This window comes from Rhyacophila brunnea, unplaced genomic scaffold, assembly GCF_057557595.1.
Source record: "Rhyacophila brunnea isolate RB1 unplaced genomic scaffold, BYU_Rbru_1.0 scaffold_13, whole genome shotgun sequence".
Lineage (NCBI taxonomy): Eukaryota > Metazoa > Arthropoda > Insecta > Trichoptera > Rhyacophilidae > Rhyacophila > Rhyacophila brunnea.
The window spans coordinates 24,901,319-24,922,726 of NW_028232785.1; the positions used below are offsets into that span (position 1 = coordinate 24,901,319).

Consider the following 21,408-nt stretch of genomic DNA (forward strand, 5'->3'; position numbering starts at 1 on the left):
GGACATATTGTCTGGCGTGGACCGGACAACCTGAACAGACTGGTGGTTTTGGGTAGCCTCCAGGGAGGTTACCTACTTTATTGTATTGATTTATTATATAAGCTAGGTAAAGAGAGTTCGTTGTCAGTGTGTGTTTACCTTTGGTGAGTGTACACGGCGCCTGAAGATGCCGAAAGGCGAAACCCGGGTCGCAAAAAAAGACTTAAATGGAATAGTACAGAGCTTAAATCCATTAGAATTTCAGTTCTTCTATGTTTGGCTTTGTTTTGACCAGAGCAACTTTAATAAAAGGATGATGTTCGGTTCTGTATTCAATTGACTGACAAACGTTTTCCATCAATGATATTACCAGTCAATTGGAATTAGAATATAAATGTATATTTTTCAGCCGAGGTCGATCCAATTCTGGATGAAGGCCTCCCCCAGCTCCCTCCACTCTTCTCGGTTCCTTGTTTTTTTTTCCCACGTACTTCCACCAAACCTGACAAGTTCGTCAATCCAGCGGGCTTAAAGGCGCCCCTGTGGCCGCTTAGTGCCCCTCGGGTACCACTGAATGACTGCATTCGTCCAGCGGCCGATGGAGAATATATAAATATATAAAAAAATATTTTTAAACATACTTAATATGATATTACTAATATTATGTTTTATATCACTACAACAGGGCAAAAGGCCCAATGACAGTAGTGTATTATTTAATACTTATTGAAAATAAAAATAAATAATCACAAACACCCAGGCTTTGAATCCTTATAAAATTAGCGCTTGAAATGGAAAAGTTTACGAACCGGAGCGCTCGACAGTTTTCTGAAGATATTTCCATAGCTATCAAATTTTATGGGTATTTCATAAAAATAAGTGTGTTAGATTTTCTATTTTTGGCCTATCTGGTTCAAATGGTCAAATAATTTTTTCCACGAGACGGATCGATAATTTTACCGATTTCACGAACAGGAACGGCACTCCGGTATGCTCCTGTCAATTTCGAGCCCTGTATAAAATGCAATGTGATCTCGTATAAATTCCGAAAACCTGTACTAATTCAACAGATATTATATTATTAAATGTCTAAAAATTACTGTTAATTACTGTTTTCTGTATCATTATTAAATAATATTCAATTTACGAGAAGTTGTGTACCTATATTTATTGACCAGCGATCGAAATGGAAAAGTTTAAGTAACGATATTAACATAGGTAGTTATCAAATTTTAGTTGTGTATTTTATAAAACTAAGTGTGTTGGATCTTGTTATATTGCCTATCTATTTCAATCGGACGAATTATTTTTTTCCACATAACGGAGCGATAGTATAAGGTACCGATTTCACGAACCTTATATATAATTTTAAGTAGGTACGTACCATGGCTCGAAATGGACCGGAACACACCGGAGTGCCGTTCCGGTTCATAAAATCCACAAAATTATCGCTCCGTCTCGTGGAAATATTAATTTGACCGTCTGAGCTAGATATTTCATATAATAAAAAAAAATAACACACTTATTTTTATAAATCACATTTACAATTAACGTAGTATTATACTATAATATAGTTGACATTTTCGTAAAATTATCAAGCACTCCGGTTCGTGACTGGAACACGTGTTCCGGATGCCGCCAGAGAGTGCAACACTTCGTACCCTTGTGGCACAGCATCGAGGGTTCCGTGTCGGACTGAGAGAAGAGGCCCGAATAATTTGTCCTTGCTATATGCCCCAATGCTGGGGCGTCGCTGTATGAAGTAATAGTTTAAGTACCTCTTACTACCTATTTGAACTTACGTATGTGTTGGTGGAGTTCTTCTTTCGGGTATTTTTGATGTTTAGGGAGTGAGAGATATTGCATAACGGGCACAAATTGATAACACAAAGGTTTAATTTATAATTCCGCGAAGAATTATGTTTTATTACACTGAAGCGAGCATTATTACAATCATTCGCATATTTGCATTCGCATATTTGTAATTCTTAGTAATAACATCAAGATAACAATAATCGATCATATCTACTATTGATTGATATCTTACATTTGGCATTGTTTACTATAGTGAACATTTTAAATTTAGATTTAGATGCTATATTCCGTAATTTTGGCAATGTTCACTGCGGTAAACATTGTGTTTCTGAAAATTGCAGATTATACCGTCTATTTTTCCTGGACGTATTTCCAACAGAAACTCAATAAAACAGTCGTATCATTAAAATTTTATCTTTGACATCTTTGCCAAATTAATGGTTAAGGCTACAGACACGGCAGAGCGAACTCTAGAAAACATTCGAATACGTTCACGCAGACGGCGTTTGCGTTGACGCATTGCATGCTTAACGTTTGACATATCGATACATCCATGACAGACAAAAATACATTTTTCAGGATAGAACGTAAATAATTTTTTACAACGTTTTTCTTAGCTCGTATTCTTATTTGTCTGGTACAAATCTTGCAATCGATTTTTAACTAACTTCCTGACTAGCTAGATATTTGAAACTTTTAGAATATATCAGAACACGGTGCCAATGCATTTTTTTTAAATACTTTTAACCTTCTTTAATTAGAATTGAATTCATTTTCAGTTAATTATGTTTTGTATGAAAAGTTATTTCGACACCATTATTGGTTGCTAGGGGGCTGGGGTCCTAGCAACTAAATTATTAATATATACGTGCGTTACTATGGAAATCAATGACATTTTTTTTTGATCGTTTAAGCTAGTGAAGTCAAGTTTATATGGTTCAACAGAAAATTAAAAATCGTTGTAAGTATATAAATAGTTCTTTTTATCTTGTAATTATTAGGAATTTCACTCCTGCTGCGTGCGTAATAATAATTATATCTCAGTATAGTGACGTACAAGAGTAAATAAATAAATATCAGTATATAGCATTATATTGTACCTCGATTTATTTTCTTTGTAAATTAAACTATTTTATATCAAAAGAGGTTTTAAAATTACGTAGTATTGAGCCTATTATGTATCATCATAAAGAATGTCTGATAAATACTCTCGGATGGAATTTATATTTAAATTCTAATTGATTTAATTGTAAGATTATTCCATTTAAGTAGTTTTTTGCTGCCCGGGTTTTGCCTTTCAACATCTTCACTCGCCAATGGAAAATACACATTGATAACGAATACCGCTGTTTTATTGACGTTTGTGAAATTATCTGTATATAAAATAATTTTAAAAAAAATCTTTCTCTCCTCCCACTTTTAACGAAATCCGTCTAAGCGTACATACATTGCGTCAGCTGAATACAGAACTATTCTAACTTACATTTGAAATTTTTGAGGTGAGAATTTTTTGAAACAACTTACTGAAATTATTTATTATCTTTATGGATAAACGGATGCATTATTTAGTAGGATTATTGATGAAAAAAATGGTGCAAACACTTGTCCACATAAATAATAAATAACTGAAGTAGGCTGTTTCAAAAAAACTTTTCTGCAAAATATTTCAAATGTGAGTTAGAATAGTTCTGGATTCAGCCGACGATTGTCTTTGGCAATAATTGGAGTGAATGTTCACTATTATTATAAAACTACGCTTTGTGAAATTGTATTAACATTATCAACTTATCACTAACATGTATGAATTATTATTGTTTTCTATTATAAATAAACGACATTTTGCGTTTAGTCAACACACAGCATACAGATATAATAATGTTTCAGGAATGCTGTAGCAAAATTATTTTTATTTGTACCTATACTGTCTTCCCTTCACCAGATAAAAGAGTAAAATAATTTACATTGGACTACACATGAGTTAAAATATTTCAAAATGCCTAACTACATCTTATTTTATTACTTACGCATTTATAAATTAGAAAAAAATCAATCGTATTGTTTTAAGTTTATACAGGCATTTGATTGACAAATAAATTGGTACATATCGTGGGTTTTCTGCGAAAAAGCACTTAGTCAAAATTTTGCTGTTTTGACTTAATGATGAGGTAATCTTATTAAGAGTACGCTCTATAGTCTACAAAAACACACACAGTCATATCTATAAAACTGGCGAAGATAATTTATGTTATAAGTAAAAAAGACATACATCTATTCAGAGAAAAAGCACCAAATGGACTAAGTGCATTTGTTTCTCTCATTCTCAGGCTATATTCACAAAATTCTGCGTACGAAACTGCACTAAGTCATACTCAAAGCAATATCGCAGAAAGGAATTTGTCTTTTATATATATAAAAAAAGTTAAGACCGTCCAAACTTTCAAACTCGATTATCTCAAAACTAGTATTTTTTACTTAATGCTTATTCGCAGAATACCCACGATATATAACAAATCCATAATTAATTCATATCTGTAATCAGAGGCTCAGACCAATATGATATTATACTCTGTGGTCGGCGCTCAATATTCTGCAACTTATGCATGGCAAAAACGATTAGCACGGTTTCCGTTGTTTTATAAAAGTTATAGGTATAAAGTAAACTAATTATATTGCCGGGACGCAATTATTACGATTGAAAATGACAATATACGGTGCATATTGTGTGTGCTATTGCTTATTGGCAATATGGGCACATTATCAAAATAAAATACGGTTTGTTTTACAATAAATGAGTGACAATAATGAAAACCTATGAAGAAAAAATATGGTTCACGTTTCTAAACAGTCTTAGAGCAGCCGCGGCTGAGTTCAACTACCTAGGTATGTACTCAATCTAAACTAGAAGGTACCTAGGTAATTTAATGTATTTTAAGATGACTAATTTACAAGATTTTTTAAAGCACACATCGCATTAATTTGGTTGTTCACCAGTATATTGTCATTTTATGTACTTTGAGAACACTTCTTCGTATAAATCGTTGAAATATACTGATGTTCTTTTTTCCGGTATGTGTGATATGACTTGAATTTGATATTTGAAAGATTTTTTAAAAATATACATCGCATTTCAGTGTTTTTTTAACCTGTGCCTACCACGAATAATGCATGCATACAGTTTTTCACTAGTATGTATATTTTATGACTTGTTAGGTTACCAATAATTATGAAGTTTTTGAATCACACATTGAATTGATGTAGTTCTTCACCGGTACTTGTCATTTTATGTTTTCCGAGTTGATGAATTTCCTCATTAAAAAAAAATAACGCATTTATGTGGTTTTTCACCAGAATGTGGCAGTGTTCACTGAGGTGACAACTTCATATGAATTGTTAAAAACATACCATATTAGTCATTTTATGTTTTCTGAATATACTCATTTCCATGAATTTTTAAAAATATACAATGGTTTTTTCACCAAGGCGTATCATTTAATGATTTTAAGTTGTCCTATTTGAAGATATTTTTTAAAACAAATATTGCATTGATGTGGTTTTTTCACCAGTATGTTTCATTAAAAGTCTTTTGAGGTCACAAATTCGAATGTATTTTCTAAAACATACCTACGTCGCATTGATGTGGTTTTTTATCGGTGTCTTTTTAGATCACCAATTCGTAGGATTTTTTTTAAAACATACATCTCATTGATGTGGTTTTTCAGACGTGTGTCATTTTATGTTTTTTGAGAATACTACTTTTTATAAATTTTTTAAAACATACATCGCATTGATATGGTTTTTTACCAGAATGTGTCATATAATGATATTTAAGTTCAGTAATTCTTGTGTATTTTTTAAAACATACATCGCATTGGTGTGGTTTGTCACCAGTGTGCGTCATTTTATGTATTTTTAGATTACCAATTATTAGGAATTCTTTGAAACATACATCACATTGATGTGGTTTTTCAGACGTGTGTGTCATTTTATGTTTTTTGAGAATACTACTTTTTATAAATCTTTTAAAACATACATCGCATTGATATGGTTTTTCACCAGAATGTGTCATTTTATGATATTTAAGTTGAGTAATTCCTGTGTATTTTTTAAAACATACATCGCATTGGTGTGGTTTCTCACCAGTGTGCGTCATTTTATGTCTTTTCAGATTAGCAATTATTAGGAATTCTTTAAAACATACATCACATTGATGTGGTTTTTCACCAGTGTGCGTCATTTTATGTTTTTTGAGAAAAATCCTAATTGTAAATTTTTTAAAACATACATCGCATTGATATGGTTTTTCTCCAGAATGTGTCATTTTATGATTTTTAAGTTGTCTTATTTCTATGTATTTTTTAAAACATACATCGCATTGGTGTGGTTTGTCACCAGTGTGTCTCATTTTATGTTTTTTTAGATATTCAATTCTTGAGAATTTTTTAAAACATACATCACATTGATGTGGTTTATCACCAGTGTGTGTCATTTTATGGTTTTTGAGATTACTAATTAATATAAATTTTTTAAAACATACATCGCATTGATATGGTTTTACACCAGAATGTGTCATTTTATGATTTTTAAGTTGAGAAATTCCTATAAATTTTATAAAACATATATTGCATTGGTGTGGTTTCTCACCAGTATGTGTCATTTTATGAGTTTTGAGTGTACCATTGCAAGCAAATTGTTTTGAACAAACATTGCATTGATATGGTTTCTCACCAGTATGTGTTATATTATGCCTTTTAAGTGCACCCAATTGACGGAAATTTTTAAAACACACATCGCATTGATGTGGTTTTTCACCAGTGTGTATCGATTTATGGTTTCTGAGACAACTACTAGTTAGGAATTTTTTAAAACATACATCGCATTGATGTGGTTTTTTACCAGTATGTGTGATTTTATGACTTTTAAGTGCACTATTACAATAATATTGTTTTAAGCAAACATCGCATTTATATGGTTTCTCACCAGAATGTGTCTTGCTATGCCTTTTAAATGTACTATATTGACGAAAATGTTTAAAACAAACATCGCATTGATGTGGTTTTTCACCAGTGTGTGTCAATTTATGTTCTCGGAGATTACTTATGTTTGGGATTTTTTTAAAACATACATCGCATTGATGTGGTTTTTTATCAGTATGTGTCAATTTATGATTTTTGAGATCATATATTCGTTCGAATTTTTTAAAACACACATCGCATTGATGAGATTTTTCACCTGTACATACCATGTGTCTACCACGCTGCGTCATTTCATTTGAGCGAGTATTGCATCCATCTAGTTTTTCACTGGTATCCGTCTTGTCTGACATAAGATGCTGAGACTTATTGCATGAAATGTAGTGACTGTTTAGATGATATACAGATTCAAACAGTCCACAACAATCTTTGCAAACAAAGTTACGTGGAAAATATGTAACTCTTCTCAACTTAATTCGAACCACTTTTGGTAAATATAATTGGATCTCTGCTTTGAGGTCCTGTTCATCTATAGTTATTTCTGAATGCTGTATCATCATATTTTTAGTTGTTTGGTTTTCATGGGCTATTTTGTTGTTGACCAAGGTATTGTCAACTGTTTCTTTTTTAACAATGTCCATTGGTTCAGAAACCTACAAAAAGGGTTGAATATTCAATTTAAGAAAATTTAATAAAATATGATTATGTTCCCTAATGTGATATAGATACCTACTATGTGTTATGACAGTTAATTGTTGTAAATTATGGGTTACGATAGGGTTTACTGTTAAACCGATCTGTGACAGTGCGTTCACCATTTGACATTTTTTCGTTAATAGAGTCACCTTTGAACGCAACAATATGATCCAAATTTAATTTCAAAATCAGTCGTCGATTGGCGCAATTTTCTTTCAGCGATGATGCTCATTTTTGCTTAATGTGTTTGTAAATAAGGACAATGAGGTGTCTATCTAACACAGCTCCTTGACTCCATTACATCCACAAAAAAGCATCATATGGTGAGGGTTACACGCGGGTGACATCATGGGTCGAAGCTCACGTTACGATCAATGGAGATCGTTACCGAACCATGATCAATATTTATTTATAAATATTGACATTCAACCAGAACAGATGTGGTTTCAACAGGATGCCGTTATGTGGCATACGGTAACCGAAAGCATCGACTTATAGAAATCAAAATTTGGCGAAAAGTCGTTTTAGATAAATGGACCTGTCAATTGACCTTCGAGGTCATGCGATTTGACATATCTGTATTATTTCTTTTGTGAATTTGTGGTCACTGGTTTATGCTGATAAAAAGCAACGATTGAAGCATTGGAATCTGTTATATAAAAAAATGGTGCAAATTCTTTGGCCAGAATTTTGAGCAGCTGCGGAGGCATGTGGCCACCTATAAAAATGTTAGAATACAATATAAGTAATTAAAAGAACATGTGCTATTTTTCACAATATTTTAAAATTCTTACTGGGCTTAATGAAACCTTTTACAATTAAACGTACCTGCTCTAATGGTCTGCATAGTAGATCAGAGTAGCCAGGTCGAGGATACTCAATATTGATTTGACGGATTGCGCTGTCATCAAATTCCTCTTTGATGACGACTCCCTGATCATCATTCTCAGACTTTATACTCATCAGACCGTTTTCGCGCTTCTGAAATATAGACTTTTGTAGATAGGCGAAGAGCAAGAAGATTTTCTTTTTTCATCAATACAATAAAAACAAGGAAATTTGTATAAGAACATGTTCATAGTTTTTTAGACAATGTTGGTAGGTAGGTACAGTATTTATATCATGTTCAATTCTTTTACACACACACTAGTACTTCGGGTCTGGAATATGCATGACAGTCCTATTATTTATTTATATATTATACATAACATTAACACCCACGGTGGCCGCGCGGCCTAAGCGTTGGACTATCACGCCGTGGGTCCCAGGTTCGAGTCCTGGGTCTGGCAAGTGCACATTGTTTTTCAATTTGTGTGTGAGCCAGGGTATGGACCTACTAGGTTGAGCAAGTGGCTGACATCCATTTCTCGTAAAAACAAAATGTGTTAATACAAACCTCTACTCTATGGAGGCCCATATTATGATCCTATTAGGATCGGACATGATCGGGAAAAAAAAGTTATACATATAGGTGTCATAAAAGGATAATATACAATACATTATATTACAGCATTAATCATATGAGAATGTATGAATATATCATTTACCTTTGAACCATTGTCGAACGTTGATGCATCGTGCATACGTTTATGGTTCTTCAAAATGTCCACAGATGCAAAAAACATATAACACACGTCACAAACAAAATTTCTATCATAAAATGAAGCTCTGTTAATTCTTAAGCGGATTTCTTTTGCAGAACCAAACGCTATTTCCGGTTTAATGTCGTATTCGTGAACTTCAATTTCACCAAACTGTGCGAATTGTCTCTCAAACATATCAGGTGCTTTAAAATCCACGTCAGTCTGTCAAGAAATAAAATACAAACATAAATCAATCAAAACATTTATGACATTATAAAAAAACCAACATAAACAATGAAAAGTTCCGCACCCATGTGTTGAATCTTCACAATCAAATAGGCGCGTAAATGAGGTTTGATTATTTCGCTGCACTCATGGCGACGCCCTTATAAACGAAAATTGTGCAGTTCCAAATTACACACTCATCAGCGGACACCCATTAGCTGCATACCGCCTACTACCAATACGTCAACCAATCAACGTCTGCTAAAACCTCACTAACTGTCTGAAATTGTATACCTTCTCATAAAATTCATCCAAATCAAGCCAAAAGCATTTCATAGGCATACTGATTGTAAATCAATTAGGCGCATTTTCCTCAGTTGAAGTCAACTCTGCTTTTTTGTCCCATAGTTTTTGTTTGCCAGGTCAGTTGGGAAGTTTTGAAGAACAATTATTATATTTGTCTCAATGATTTGCATGTTTTTTTAAATGAAGAAAGGACTAGATCAATGAGAAAATAAAGTGACAGCATAATGCGATTGACATTATTGATGAACTTCCAGCACGACTGAAAATCGTGTTTTGAATCGGTTTCCTCTTGTTTCTTTGAGGTTATGTCCGATTTTTTCCACAGGCACGGTGAGTTATTTTTGAAACGGCGAAAAGAAATGGCGCATTTCAAAAAAATACTACGTTATTCTTAGGTCAATAATTATAATAAAGCAATCATTATTCGTAGGGTATTTATCACAGTTGAATAGTCAAAGACATAGCTAATAATCAGTATCTTTAGAATTATCTTCAAATGTGTTAATCGTGCCCATTTTTGAACAATAAAATGCCTAATTCTTGTCAAATTTGGGAACACAAAGATTATAAAATATAATTTTTATCGAAAATATGTCACTATAATTATAATGTTAACATTAATTTTACTAACGGTTTTGCAAATGCATTTAAAAATTTATAATTCTAAAATATCTTAACACCACTGCACATGTATGTACTGAAATATGACTATATTCTAAAATATTAGAGCGAGAGGTTTAAAAGAATACTATTTTATGTAATAAAAATACTTTATGCAGTCATCAACTGTATAAAATAAATATAAAGGATAATAAGGCTTCAAAATTATGTATATATATTATCTACAACGTTTAAGGAATATCCAGGATCATGCTTTGAAAATGCAATAAAAGCTCTATTTTTACCTACGCTGAGCATATCCGCCCTTAAGCATAATAAATTAAAAAACCTAAAGGTAGAAGGTTCATCGGAGATGAAGTTTTCCAGCTGTTAGGTACAAAGTTGAAAGGGAATGCAATTTTGCAGGACGCTTCTCGTTCGTTACGCCATGGTATATGCCTGAAATTGTTGAGACGTGGCGAGTGGTGGAGAAGAAAGCATGTATCTATAGATTTGCAATTATTCTTTTCCCCGATATAATCATTAATGTTTCGATATTTAAAATTAAGAACAAACCGATTTTTATCATAATTGGTCTATTTTTATAACCTTTATAGTTTGTGTTATTTTTGAGTTTACTTATATTTTTCTTTACTTATTCTTTTAAGTACTACATAATTTATTTGGCAAATATGTTTGAATCGTTACTTGGATGTATAACTTGATTTATCTAATATATAAAAATTAATATTTGTGTGTTTGTTTGTTCGTATTTAATGCGCGGCCATACCGTTCATCCGATTGCGATAAAACTTTGTAAACCTATTGCTTGCACTTGCGGGAAGAGTATAGGCTATACTACTATATAAAAATGAATGTCTGTCTGTCTGTATGTCTGTCTGTCTGTGTGTCTGTCCCGTATGCGTTCCTATACCATTCATCCGATTGCAATGAAATTTTGGTAAGTGGTTGTATGCACACCCATAAAGGTTTCTGAATTAGAAAAATCATCATCTTCTTCTTCTTCTTCATTATATTTTCTTTTATTCGTATGGTTCCTATACCATTCATCCGATTGCAATGAAATTTTGGTAAGTGGTTGTATGCACACCCATAAAGGTTTCTGAATTAGAAAAATCATCATCTTCTTCTTCTTCTTCATTATATTTTCTTTTATTCGTATGGTTCCTATACCATTCATCCGATTGCAATGAAATTTTGGTAAGTGGTTGTATGCACACCCATAAAGGTTTCTGAATTAGAAAAATCATCATCTTCTTCTTCTTCTTCATTCTATCTTCTTTTATTCGTATGGTTCCTATACCATTCATCCGATTGCAATGAAATTTTGGCAAGTGGTTGTATGCACACCCATGAAGGTTTCTGAATTAGAAAAATCATCATCTTCTTCTTCTTCTTCATTCTATCTTCTTTTATTCGTATGGTCCCTATACCATTCATCCAATTGCGATGAAACCTTCATCAGTTGTTGTGGTAACACCCGCAATGGTTTTTGAATTAGTACAACCACCTTCTTCTTCTTCTTCTTCTTCTTCTTCTATTCTATATTCTTCTATTCGTACGCGTTCCTATTCCATTCATCCGATTGCAATAAAATTTTCGTTAGTCATTGTGCCTACACCCGCGAAGGTTTCTGAATTAGTACAACCATCTTCTTCTTCTTCTTCTTCATTCTATCTTCTTTTATTCGTATGGTCCCTATACCATTCATCCGATTGCGATGAAACCTTCATCAGTTGTTGTGGTAACACCCGCAATGGTTTTTGAATTAGTACAACCATCTTCTTCTTCTTCTTCTTCTTCTTCTTCTATTCTATATTCTTCTATTCGTATGCGTTCCTATTCCATTCATCCGATTGCAATAAAATTTTTGTCAGTAATTGTGCCAACACCCGCAAAGGTTTCTGAATTAGTACAACTATCTTCTTCTTCTTCTTCTTCTTCATTCTATCTTCTTTTATTCGTATGGTCCCTATACCATTCATCCGATTGCAATGAAACCTTCATCAGTTGTTGTGGTAACACCCGCAATGGTTTTTTAATTAGTACAACCATCTTCTTCTTCTTCTTCTTCTTCTTCTATTCTATATTCTTCTATTCGTATGCGTTCCTATTTCATTCATCCGATTGCAATAAAATTTTCGTTAGTAATTGTGCCTACACCCGCGAAGGTTTCTGAATTAGTACAACCATCTTCTTCTTCTTCTTCTTCATTCTATCTTCTTTTATTCGTATGGTCCCTATACCATGTATCCGATTGCGATGAAACCTTCGTCAGTTGTTGTGGTAACACCCGCAATGGTTTTTGAATTAGTACAACTATCTTCTTCTTCTTCTTCTTCTATTCTATATTCTTCTATTCGTATGCGTTTCTATTCCATTCATCCGATTGCAACAAATTTTTCGTCAGTAATTGTGCCAACACCCGCGAAGGTTTCTGAATTGGTACAACCATCTTCTTCTTCTATTCTATCTTCTATTCGTATGCGTTCCTATACCATTCATCCGATTGCAATGAAATTTTGATCAACTGTTGTGCTCACGCCGCAAAGGTCTCTGAATTGTTACAACTATTTTCTTTTTCTTCTATTCTATCTTCTTCTATTTGTATGCGTTCTTATACCATTCATCCGATTGCGATTAAATTTTGACCAGTTGTTGTGAGCACGCCCGCGAAGAGTTCTGAATTAGTACAACCATCTTCTTCTTCTTCTATTCGTATGCGTTCCTATACCATTCATCCGATTGCAATGAAACTTTGGTGAGTTGTTGTGCCCTTGCCCGCAAAGGTTTCTGAATTACTACAATCATCTTTTTCTTCTTCTATTTGTATGCGTTCTTATGCCATTCATCCGATTGTGATGAAATTTTGACCAGTTGTTGTGCGCAAGCCCGCGAAGGTTTTTGAATTAGTACAACCATCTTCTTCTTCTTCTATTCGTATGCGTTCCTATACCATTAATCCGATTGCAATGAAACTTTGGTGAGTTGTCATGCGCATGCCCACGAAGGTTTCTGAATTAGAAAATCATCTTCTTCTACTATTCGTATGCGTTCCTATACCATTCATTCGATTGCGATGAAACTTTTGTCAGTTGTGTGCGGTTTCTAAATTATTATTATATAACATACAAAGTTTGTTGTTTGTTTGTTCCATCCAATTTTGATTTTTTTTTATTACATATTTATAACATTAATAACGTTTTCATATTTTGGATTCGATTTTAATTTAGTGTTCTTATGTTTGACCTTTACTCCTATTATAATTATTTTCATATTGCCATATTGTATTACACAGATATTTTAATATTAAAGAAATAATTACCTCTTATTATTTTTCAAATATCTAAGATAAATATAACCACGAAGCGACCCCGTGCGAAGCCGGGTACTTCAGCTAGTAATATATATAATTTAATGAAAACACGTTTTTTTATTTCTCCAAACACCTTTCTTTTTCTTTCGACCATGTCCGATCCTAATAGGATCATATGGGCCTCCACAGGGTGGAGGTTTGTATTAACAGATTTTATTTTTACGAGAAATGGATGTCAGCCACTTGCTCATCCCATTAGGTCCAACTCTGACTTATACACACATTGAAAAACAATATGTGTACTTGCCAGACCCAGGATTCGAACCTGGGACCCTCGACACTATAGACCAGCGTATAAGCCACGCGGCCATCGTGGGCACCTTTAGGTATGTAATAAATATTATTATCGTATTTTTGAGATTGTGTGGTACCTAAGTATATTACGTAGTAGCAAAATTCACTGTGCTAATATTGTTTATTAATATAATTTATAAATACATCGCTTGTCAAATTTCATTTTAGAACTACAAACATATCTGGAGAATGGCCAAAAATGGAACTACGAACTACCATTGGACGCCATATTGAAAAACGTCATCCAAATGTCAGATTTTGCAAAATCGTGATTGGGTAGTTTTCGACAGTGGCTCCCCATCTCATTCTCCAGATAAGTTTGTAGGTCTGGACATTGGAATAAATATTCGATATCTGGCAACACTACGCCAAATAAATGTTCTCGAACAGTCATGCATATTTTCGAATAACCCAGGAGTGGGGCGAGGAGGGCGAGGCAAAAGCCTGTACGAATTCGTCATTTTTTCAGGGACAAACACAATAGCTCCATCTATATTATTTTTTAATCTGAGGCGGCCATAAAATCTCTCGCATTCGCCGGTTGCCGTTGTTGCGTGATTTTTCGAAGGAGAATTTATTGATCGATACAAGAAATACAATAACACTTCAATAAAGAAAGCGTGAGATTATAATCGCGGATACGGATGAACTGGTGAGATCGATGTAATCAAGAGATTGATTACCTATAATAATGAACTGAGAGACTGATTCGAGTGGAAGGATGATTGATTACGTCGAGTGGATGACTCGTGACGATAGCAGTGCGTCGCTTGATGGACTCAATGAGTTGAGTGAGGATTCATGCATTGTCCTTCCAATTTATACAAATGCAGTAGGACATTGCCCACTGAAGAAGGAAGCCGATATATTACACGACTGGTCCCACCTTTCGCCCCTCCCGTTGTCTATGGATGACCTGTCATTGCCTGTCATTTTTCAAACGTTTCATTTACTTTTAGACTATAGATACATCTAGACGCCACCCGTTGCATTACTAAATGAAGCTGCGTGCCGTGCGTTTTGTTTATGGGCGACGAACGCATTCGTATTCAAATGTTCGAGACCATATACCATTTCGCTAGTGCTCGCACTAGACGCTCAGAATTAAAATATATTTTTCTATTTTTTTTACGTTATATAGTATTTTTAAGCGGTGAAAATGCAACCATTAGGTAAAAATATTCATAATTTAAGTTATTTTAAAGAAACACGGTCACTTGATATTAAAATATATAATAATATACAAATAAATTATCACGAACATGTATCAACTTACCTATGAAACGTAATACCATCTTCTTGCTTATCAGTACAGCTACCACATTTTAAAACAACACACAGAACCATCTTTTCTACTTAATTAACTAAAAATATTCACCACTGACTTTATGTTTAACACAAAAATAGCTATTTTTACAACAACGATAACAGACGCATAATTAAGCAATAAGGTAAGATTTGGCGGCTAGACCGAGCAAACCATCTCCCAAATCTGTAAACCTTATTCTTACTTGATTTCAGTTTCACACATTACAAGCCAATCTATATTCAGAAAAACATATTCCTAAACTAGGTATTCATAATATATGAAAACACTGCTAATAAAAATATGAGTATTAAAATGCTATTACAAATCGATATTTCCAGCTGTCTTGACACAGGGAATGGTTTGATTTGGATAGATGAGTTAAATGATAAATAATACACTTTCTACAAATGCAATGCAAAGATCAATGCTACATATTTTTTGAAAATCGATATTACCATCGGTTTTTGTGTGAAGGACTAGTCTGACTTTGACAGCTGATAAATATACATGAATGTATATTATTTATCAATAACACTGATAGTATATATATTTGATTTGAGATATTTTAAAATTCAAATTGAAACGAGAAAGGGCGAATCAATGTGTCAAGCAATCTGAGATCTGATTTTGACAGCTGAAAAGTGGACCACTCGTTGCTTGTGCAAAAGTTATGATTAAACCCGGTAAAACACGAACTACGTTCTGTCAAAATAGTCGCTAGCTTGTTGGCTTCTCAGCGAATGGAAAGTTTTGTGTGTCGTCATCATAATCGCAGTAGATGAATCGCCCGATTTTAAATTCGCCAACAAACAGCTCTTAAAGCTCAATGTAATTGAGGCTTTACCGGGCGGTTGCTACCACGCTCTACTGCGCAAACGCAGTAAGCCCACACGCCGGCGTATAGCGAGTAAAGTTGACCGGCTTTCAACTTTTCTCGGTAGATTATTTACAATCTGCTTTTAGCTTGTTCGATGATGACACATAATGACAGATTGTAAATTCACCAACAAGCAGCTCGTAAAGAAGCTCAATGTAATTGACGCATTAAGAACAACGGCTCACGAAGAAGTGTCTTACGGTGAACTGCATACGTACAACTTACAAAAATAATACCTAGTCAATTGACTGTAGTTAATTGTGTTAATACGATGCACTGTCACTTGACTTTCATATTTTAATATTTATTGAGTATATTAAATATCTTTTCTTTTATTGTGTTAACTGTCAATTCATGGTGGAACTGCATTGTACTATGAATTCGTCTTATTTTTACATAACCTATTGACTTCGTAAATTGAAAGGAAATTCCACTGTATAAACCCCTTTGTTACTTCCGATTTTAAAACAATATGGTCCAGCAATTGTTAACCTTGAAGAATAGTCGTGGTTACTTTCGTTTAGAAATAGATTGCGCACTTTTAAACAAAATTAAGAATACTCTCGCCAAAACAAATTGGGAATTAACTTACCTCATTTAAGTGGATACTTTTGCTGTCATCGATATTTTCCTGTTTGACAGGAACGTCAAATCGACCCTTGCTGTTGAAGTGATTTATGTCAATCCATTGATATGAACCGTCACCGATCACCTCTGCCGTTTCGTCAGGCAATACGTCTTCATCCATAGTTTCGGTTTTAACTTCCATTTTATACGGTAGGTATTTAATATTAAAATCTGTCAAATAACTTCACAATCACGGCATCGCTTCGTTGTCTAAATACGTTATAATGATTTGGCTTATACCATAGACATTAGAACTTCGACAGTCTGGCACGGCTTCTAGATGCAAGAGCAACAACCCGACTTTACACGCTGAAGGCCCGCGACCAAAGAGAAAGACTTAGACATGCGTCGTTCTCGAACGAACGAAACTTTTAAAACTAATCTTTAGCCAGCGAACAAATCGGTCCCGTGTCACCTGGCGCTTTTGTCGTTCGAGGCGAACGAGATTCGCGAGAGTGCACGCGCAGTATAGGAAGAAACGTGGGTGCGAAGGATACGCTGCCCGGCGAACGGAATATGTCGTTCGGGGCGAACGAGATTCGCGAGAGTGCGCGCGCAGTATAGGAAGAAACGTGGGTGCGAAGGATACGCTGCCCGGCGAACGGAATATGTCGTTCGGGGCGAACGAGATTCGCGAGAGTGCACGCGCAGTATAGGAAGAAACGTGGGTGCGAAGGATACGCTGCCCGGCGAACGGAATATGTCGTTCGGGGCGAACGAGATTCGCGAGAGTGCGCGCGCAGTATAGGAAGAAACGTGGGTGCGAAGGATACGCTGCCCGGCGAACGGATTATGTCGTTCGGGGCGAACGAGATTCGCGAGAGTGCGCGCGCAGTATAGGAAGAAGCGTGGGTGCGAAGGATACGCTGCCCGGCGAACGGAATATGTCGTTCGGGGCGAACGAGATTCGCGAGAGTGCGCGCGCAGTATTGGAAGAAACGTGTGGGGTGGCGACGAGATTCCGTAATTCGTACGCGCTAGTACTATACATTTTATTACAGCTACAAAAGACACAATTGACCTAATCTGTCCGAACAAATCACTATCCGTAATTAACCTATTCGGTCGGAGTCCTCATTAAGTGACTCATTTCCCATAGCTAGAAAGACTTGTAAAAATCTCAGTCAATGTCAGTGATGCCATATTTTGAAAGTGGAATTATAGTACAGTGCCTTCAAAATTATAGTATTTCGGCAAAAAATGTAGTACGTGTTGAGTGACCAATAATTTTCTGCATTTTCAAAAAATTAAACGTGGGGTAATTAACGTCTTGTTTTTTTTTGACAAAATATCTATAAAGGGTAATTATTAACGTCTTGTTTTTTTAGACAAAATTCAAAGTCAGTGGTTTCCAAACATTATGGTACTACGCTTCCCTGTAAAAAAAATCTAATTTAGGCACCTCCCCCCCTTATTTCATTAAATAATACAGTCACCTTTTTAAATAAACAATGTAACTACTTACGAATACGAAAATAAAAATAAACAAGGTTTTACTACTTATATTACATTAATTTTTGACGAATTTGCTTGTTTATTAGCACAACCGATTTCAATAGTAGTCAATCCAAATTCATCTTCGTTCATTGACAAATAATGGATTCTATCATGGACCCCATATCTTGAAGCAGACCCCCGGGTCAGGATTTTTCTACCACATATTTTTTTTTGCCATCAATAAAATAATGTGAAAAGTGCATTAGCAAACTAACCAAGAACTCAGTGAATAGATTTTTGTTTGCTTCAATATATCTGGCATAGAAATCGTTTAAAAGTGGAGACATGGCGAACTTTTTTTTTTGTCATTTTGATTTCCTAAGCTCCAATTTTTTATGAATGTCTTCGCTTTGTCGTTTTAAATCAGTGAATGCATTAGTGGTCCTTGGATAGATATATTCACTCAATTTTTTTTAAATTTCAACCAAATAGACAAGTTTAACAACAAAATTATCGTTCCTAAATAAATTTGCCTCAAATTTCAACATTTTGATTAATTTGACCCTTTTATTTCATTTTTTACGAGATTACGCTTCACAATAGTATAAAATTGAGGGGTTATAAAATTAGTCTCCATATTTGCAGAAAGGTTTGCAAACAACCTTTTATAGGACTGTTTTTTTGTGTAGTTTATAACTAGCGGCCGTTTTATAAATTGTGCATTTGCACACCTGTGGCTACAGTAATTGTGTTGAACTTTTCGCGCCTCCCTTTGCAACACTCCGCGCCTCCCAGTTTGGAAATCGCTGTGTTAAGTAGGTAATTAACGTCACCTTTTTTTAGAAATGGAGAATTTTTTTTGCTTCTCACGGATTATTTTGGCGTTGTTTTTCTTCTATTTGAAACTTTTTTCCGATTTCTCAAAATTATAGTATTTTGGGCGTACAATACCTGTTTTATATCGTACATAGTACGCAGACGAAAATTATAGTACAAATACTATAATTATAGTACGGTTGGCAACACTGGTCAATGTCAGTGTTACTGTTGCCATCTTTTCAAAGTGGAATTATAGTACTGAGCATCCAAAATTATAGTATTTGGGGAAAAAATATAGTACTCGTTGTCATCGGTTGAAAATGTATAGGTTTTTTATTTCTCAGAAAAAAAGGAGAATTTGAGAAACTCCGAGACCTCTTTTTATTTATATACCTCTCTCTTTAAAATGCTTGGCGAAGTATAATTCAAAAAATGTCATTTTAAACCAAAGTCAAGGGTTATTTTTACGTTTTTCGAGCAATTTTCTTCCGAAGTTCTCCAAATCTTCTTATATTGCGAAATTATAGTACTTTGCACCAATTATCGATCGGAAATATCGAAAATTTTAGTACTTTTTAAATGATTCTTTCAATATTCAAAATTATAGTATTTTGGGCGCATCTGTTTTATAGCGTACATAGTACGCGTACCAAACTTATAGTACAAATACTATAGTTATAGTACGATTGCCAACACTCCGGTCAACTCTCTAAACAACAAAAAAAATAGGTACCATCTGCAAATTCTGTCGCTGGAATCAGTGACGTCCCGTGAGGGTAGGTAGATTAAGCGTCGCTTGGGGGCGGCAGTTACTCGAAGGGCGGCAAATCGAGGAAAATCATTTGGAATACCTATATAGAAATAGCTACATAAACTTAGTAATAATGAAAATATCTTTCCATTAAAAATATCAGCTCACTGGTTTTATCGGGTTCACGATATCTAGTTTATTTCCGTTGCCCTTCAACGTCCTTGGTGACCAGAAACCAAAGACCACATTTGCAGATTTGCGATTAGTATGATATTTTGTTGGTAATGTATTCATACAAAACATTTCTTAGATATTGTTCTCATGAAAGGAAGATAAAAATAATGTATAAAAAATGAGGTGGCATTTTGGCGCTGCCTAGGGGCGGCATTTTATCCAGGGACGTCACTGGCTGGAACTGACAAAATACGCCCTTCGTTCCTTCGCCCGCCGCGATTGTGTCAGCGAGCCGAAAGTACCTACCTGAAATGGGGTCTTTCTCTGGGATATCAGGTAGAAGCTTCATGCGGAATATAATGATTACAGGATACGTTACGGTTATGCCGGGCTGATTTTTACGAGTGAAATCTTAAATCCGTTATTCAGTAGGTATTATGATAAATTAAATATAACATGGCATGTGGTTATAAAAATATATTTTGTGATAGGAATTTATTTGTTTTGGGAAGTATAGTAATATTACATACAAATTATCATACGCATGGTATCTCTGTAATTATTTCTACCCACTATACATACTACGTCTTACTTCTCCATTAGACACATTCAATATTTTACTTTGGGAAATTATTCTCTCGGGGGAGTCTGTAACCCCTAGAGAGCGCGTCTCCAGGTGGCGGATAGGAGAATGCCCTAATCAAGGGTAGGAGAAAAATAAAATATCTCCCGCGGACCAACAGACCTGGCCCTCCAGGTTGGGGTTGGGCAGAGGGTTAACCACTCTCTTCCGTGAAAACACCAAAGGTTACTAATACTACACAATGCCTCGGACATATTAATTATGGCAACCGCTTTTAGACGACCCGGACCGAAAAATGGACTATTTTGGAAAGTACTCAGCCTATACCGAGCTGGCGTAGCTCAAAACCTAGTGGAAGAACTGTCAAAATATAAGGTCCAAATTACCGCCGTCCAGGAAACCCATTGGCCGGATAGCGGAGAACTTATAGTCGGACAGCATGTTATCTACTATATAGCGGAAACACAGAGGGGAAACATGTTTTTGGAACAGGTTTTGTGGTCGCCAGAGAAGTAGCAGATGCTATACTTTCTTTTGAACCCGTAAGCGAGCGCATATATGTGCTCAGAATCAAAGGAAGATGGTTTAATATATCACTTGTGAATGTACATGCCCCGACAGAGACTTCAGAAGAGGCCGAAAGGGATGATTTCTATGATCTCCTTGAAGCGACTTTTGACAGGCTACCGGGACATGTTATCAAATGTATGCTAGGAGACTTCAATGCGAAAATAGGGAAGGAAGCTGTATTTAGACCCTTTATTGGAAAAGAGAACCTATAAGATCAGTCTAACGAAAATGGTAAAAAATTGGCTCTCTTCTGCATTCCAAAAACTTAATCGCCCGAAGTAGCACTTTCCCTCCTAAAAATATACACAAAGTGACTTGGAATTCATGGGACAGGAAGACCTTTAACCAGATTGCCCATTTTCTAATTGATAGACGACACCATAAAGCTATTGAAAA

At 34.9% G+C, this 21,408-nt stretch overlaps 1 protein-coding gene across 4 annotated transcripts in view; it reads right to left on the minus strand.

The window, feature by feature from the left end:
* The window catches only part of LOC147077025 (uncharacterized), a 208,717-nt gene extending 191,708 nt beyond the window's left edge, over window positions 1-17,009 (minus strand). The window contains exons 1-5 of one of the 4 annotated variants that reach the window (XM_085940648.1): window positions 16,644-16,989; window positions 9,008-9,265; window positions 8,289-8,441; window positions 7,498-8,178; window positions 7,394-7,417 (exon numbers count right to left, since the gene is read on the minus strand). In XM_085940648.1, the coding sequence (XP_085796774.1) occupies window positions 8,113-8,178; window positions 8,289-8,441; window positions 9,008-9,265; window positions 16,644-16,820 (654 nt within the window). In that variant the 5' untranslated portion in view covers window positions 16,821-16,989 and the 3' untranslated portion in view covers window positions 7,394-7,417; window positions 7,498-8,112. Of the gene's footprint in view, window positions 1-5,388; window positions 7,418-7,497; window positions 8,179-8,288; window positions 8,442-9,007; window positions 9,266-16,643 lie in introns of those variants that run through there. The other 3 variants (XM_085940646.1, XM_085940645.1, XM_085940647.1) reach the window with 3 other exon arrangements.
* Between the last annotated feature and the right edge of the window lie 4,399 nt (window positions 17,010-21,408).